Here is a 4517-nt window from a genome sequence, read left to right as displayed (position 1 = left end):
GTCTCAACGAACGTGATCACCGATTATTTCCCGGTTAACGACGTCTGTTCGTATAACCGTTCTTCTTTTTCTTCTCGTCGGATTTATTCCGCGATCGCGATCTCAGATCCGATCTTCGTTCTAGTTTATCTTCTCGCTCGTTTATCGGAATCAGGTGATTCAAGCGCCTGGAGTTTCATCTCGAAACCGCCGTTTCGTCTAATCAACTTGAACAAGCTTTTGCTACAGTAAAATTTTGACCTAGATTCAACTTGCTAGAACCGAGTTGTTTTTCTTCCGCCGTTTGTTTTTCGTCGTTTGTTCGGCTCGTTCTTTCTTTGCAACCGGAGTTCTTAAGTTGAACTTTCTGGTTCGTTCTCTTGTTCGATTTTTCCCTGTGCATTAGATGAGTACTTATTGTGTGGTTACTATTGCTTGCCTACGATAGATTGACCGGAGTATGACGATTAGATCTATCAAGAGTTTTGAGTGCGAATCATCTTCATCAACATTGCAGGCAAGTAACACTTGATCATATCTTTCCTACTACCCAGTTTTATTGCATTAGATCAAACCCTCAAACACTTGCATTGTTAGGATCTAATTAAATTGTGGGATGGGAAGTAGATGAGGTAGTACATATTACCTGTTACTTATGAAACCTTGGGAGTTACTTCTACGTTTGCTTATTATGCTATGCTATGCTAGTAGACGTGGATTGGGTGAGTGAATATCCATGACACATGTGAGATTGTTAATTAATGGCTTATCTAAGGTGGCAACCTAAACACACATCTGGGTGGATTGAGGCACCTGATGTCTATCAGGACTTGCCTGTTTTTTTTTGGACCGCCACCCAGGCTCAAAGGGATCATAAGATCTTTCATGCTAGAAACTTCCGTGTGCAGCCACATGCTACTATGGGCTCTAGCATAGTTGACTAAGTTGTGCGAACTCTTACGGGGTAGACTAGCAGATGTAGGGGATGTAGGTGTACCGGTTTACCCCACATGTAAGGTGCTAGCGCTTCTGAAAGACTATGTCTCGGTCATCCGTCTTCTCAAACACCCTGTAGTGCGAGAAACCAAACGGAGGCGATCGAGTCTTGTGGGAAAAGTGCGCAAACCTCTGCAGAGTAACAAACTAATCATGATTAGCCGTGTCCCCGGTTATGGACATTTTGAGTATCTAGTTCTTGGATTATCCTGTTGATCTCAACATGTTACTTATTATAATTTGTTTGGGTTTAATGAGTACTTTTAATTGGGATTGAGGATGCTGTCAACCATTCTCAATGTTTAACAACCACCATGATAGTTAAATAAATTTTATTCCTTTGAAGTAGGGAAAAATTGGCTTTTCGCAAAAACTGTAATCATAGAGCTTTCCACCAGCCATATATGCATGTAGTATAGCCTATTCTTTCATTACTCTCTATGTGTTACCTTGCCAGCATATTCCATGTGCTGACCCGTTTTCGGGCTGCAACTTTTCATGTTGCAGACTTTTCAGACGATGAGTAAGTGGTACGTTAGGGTTACGATTTCCTATACTCAACTTTGCCGTTGGTGTTGATGGGAATCCACAACCTTGTTGCTTCCGCTATATTTTGGATTGAGGTAATAGTATTTACGTTACTTTATACATGTGATTTACCTCTGTTATAAATCCTTCGAGTACTGTGTGTGTCAGCATACTGATCCAGGGATGACACATAAGCACAGAGACTTGATCCATTCGGGTCGGGTCGCTACATGTAAATTCTTAACAAAAAGAAGTTTTTTTTATCATGCTTTTGCCTTTGTATTCAGCACGAAATATTCTAGCTCTCGTTGATGCCTTCATTAATTTGAAATTCAACTTTATGCCATTTTCTCTAAAAAAAACCTTTCTCAACGCATTATATATGGATGATACAACCACGAGATTAAGATTTTTTTAATCTAATTTTGTACAGTCATGAATCCTGTAATCTAATAAACTGGTTCTCACTTAAATAATTATAAATAGAGAAATAGCAAAACCACTAAAACATCTGCTCATGATCATGTAATAAGTCAGCAGAATTACAAACCTCCATCGACTGCACTCTTGTAGGTAGTGAGTTAGTCTCCTGCTGCAGTAGTTCAACATTGCTTTCAAGGTCCGACAGGTACGGCATCTTGCACTGCTTACCTCTTAGTGCAGTACTCCGGTTTCGAATGATCCTGCAAATAAATTTCACACATAAGAGCGTACACATAAATTATTTTATGAGGACATTAGGTAAGGTTCAGGAGACCTCATGAAGATTGATGAAAATAACGTTTATTATGTAGAAGGGAAATACTAAAGTGAGTGTTAAATAATTTATGAAATGGTTGAAAATGCATTAGATATATTTAAGCGCAATAAATACCTAGATAGCGATTGGATATAACTTAAAAGTTTTGTTAGAAAATAGGTCAATATAATGTTAGTAATCCAAACGTAGTAAAACTAGAATAGTTTATGGGCATCACTAGGCGCCGGCGCACCGACCGAAACTTTCGGCCGGTCCAGCCATAGCCGCTCGATGTGACCCGCGCGGCAGTTGGATCTGGAGCAAAAAAAATAGAAAATCACCCCAGCTTCTTCTTCCTCGGGTCCCGTGGCGCATCTCCGGCGAGATCAACTGCAGCTCGCAGCACGACGCATCTCCGGCGAGATCCCCACGGCTCGCAGCACCGCGCAGCTCCAGCAAGGCCGCCGCGGCGCATCTCCCGCGAGGCCCAGCTCCAGCAAGGCCGCCGCGGCGCATCTCCGGCGAGGCCCAGCTCCAGCAAAGCCCCCGCAGCGCATCTCCGGCGAGGCTCCCCGCGGCTCGTAGAGCCGCACGTCGCCGGCTGCAGCACCCGCCGTAGAGCTCGTGTTGTTCCTCGTCCTTAATTTGCCGGTCGCAGCAAAAAATTCCACGGTCGTATCAAAAATTCTTGACGGTTCCAGCAAAAACCAATAAAACGTTGGTAGAAAAATTAGAAAAAATCGACAGCACCGCCGTCGCCGCAAAAAAGATCTAAAAAGCAACAAAATCCTCAGTCTTCGGTTGAAGCAAAAACATTATAAGGTTCCAGCAAAAAAGGACATCGGTGCCAGCAAAATCAATCTCAGCTGGAGAACTTCAGTGGTCGATTGTAGCAAAAAAAACGCTAGTTCCAGCAAAAATAAATGCTGGTTCCAGCAAAAATAACAACAGGGAGACTCCCATTGACAATTGATTTGATTGTAGCAAACAAAGAAAATGGTAGTAGCAAAAAGAATTACTAGTTCCAGCAAAAAAAACACTTGTTCCAGCAAAGCCAGATCCGGCAATCCAGATCACCTATTGTAGCTCGTCGTCGCCGGCCCCTCCATCAGCTTGTACTGCACGGTTGCAGCTCGTCGTCGGGTGCGTTGCAGTATGCAGCTCGACCAACGGGCGGTTGCAGCTCCGGGAACCGCCCTTTGCAGCTAGCTGTCCGGCGGCCGTCACTGGATGCAGCTCAACCATGCCTCGATTGTACCTCCGCTAGCAAGGGATGGCAAGTACATAGATCAGAGATGGCGAAGGACTATTACGCCGTGTACGTTGGGAGGGTTCCAGGAGTCTACGACCACGGGCCAGCCGCTCAGGCCCAGGTGCACAGGTACCCGGGTGCTAGCCATAGAGGGTTCGACACCAGAGCTGAAACGGAAAGTAGTTACTTGAGGTGGACACTCCAGCATGAGCAGGGGCGGGACCGCCGGTACTACGTAGTCGCGCTCTTGCTCATGTTGATCGCTCTTCTCTTCTACATCATGGTTTAGATAGAGATGATGAAACTTGTGTGTGTGTGCCATGACCATGCAGTTGCACTTATTCGAGACATGACATGATCGCACTTGTGTATCGCTATTTTCCAGATGTGATGATATTTGTGTTGAACGATGCTGCTGATGATGGTATGACGAGACTACTGTATGTCTATGATATGTGAGAATAGTGTATGTTTAGTATGATGTGATGAAACCATTGTATAGAGCCTGTATAAATACATCACAAATACATAGAGTGGTGCAAATATGTGAAATCAGGAATATTAGCAGTAGCGCTGGAAAGCACCTACTAGAAGCGCTAGCTTAGTAGCAGCGCGTCATCTGAACAAGCGTTATAGATAGTTATCAGTAGCGCTGGTCCCGGAAGCCCTACTGCTAACAATACTTACTAGTAGCGCTGCCCATACCAGCGCTACTACTAGGGTTTAGCTGTAGCGCGATAGCAGTACCGCTGGACCCAACGCTACTGCTATGCATATTTCAAGCGCTACCACTAGGGTTTTCCCTAGTAGTGGGACCTGGATGCCCATATTGGTTCCCACATATTCTACAAAGATCTTATCGGTCGAACCTCGATGTCAAGGATTCAACTAATCCCGTATGTAGTTCCCTTTGTCTATCGGTACATTACTTGCCCAAGATTCAATCGTTGGTATCTCTATGCGTAATTCAATCACGTTACCGGCAAGTCTCTTTACTCGTTCCATAATACAAGATCTCGTGGC

The 4517-nt window shown here is 44.3% G+C and overlaps 1 protein-coding gene across 1 annotated transcript; it reads right to left on the bottom strand.

Annotated features, from left to right (window-relative positions):
* Positions 1-2005: 2005 nt before the first annotated feature.
* Positions 2006-2717, bottom strand: LOC119309497. Its single transcript, XM_037585489.1, has 2 exons — positions 2584-2717; positions 2006-2186 (listed from the first exon to the last, which is right to left on the bottom strand). Exons 1-2 carry the CDS (start codon positions 2715-2717, stop codon positions 2006-2008), a joined length of 315 nt encoding a protein of 104 aa, XP_037441386.1.
* Between the last annotated feature and the right edge of the window lie 1800 nt (positions 2718-4517).

Source organism: Triticum dicoccoides, chromosome 5B (assembly GCF_002162155.2).
Source record: "Triticum dicoccoides isolate Atlit2015 ecotype Zavitan chromosome 5B, WEW_v2.0, whole genome shotgun sequence".
Taxonomy (NCBI): Eukaryota; Viridiplantae; Streptophyta; class Magnoliopsida; order Poales; family Poaceae; genus Triticum; species Triticum dicoccoides.
The sequence above is the reverse complement of the archived record's forward strand: the minus strand, read 5'-3'. Positions and strand labels throughout refer to the sequence as shown.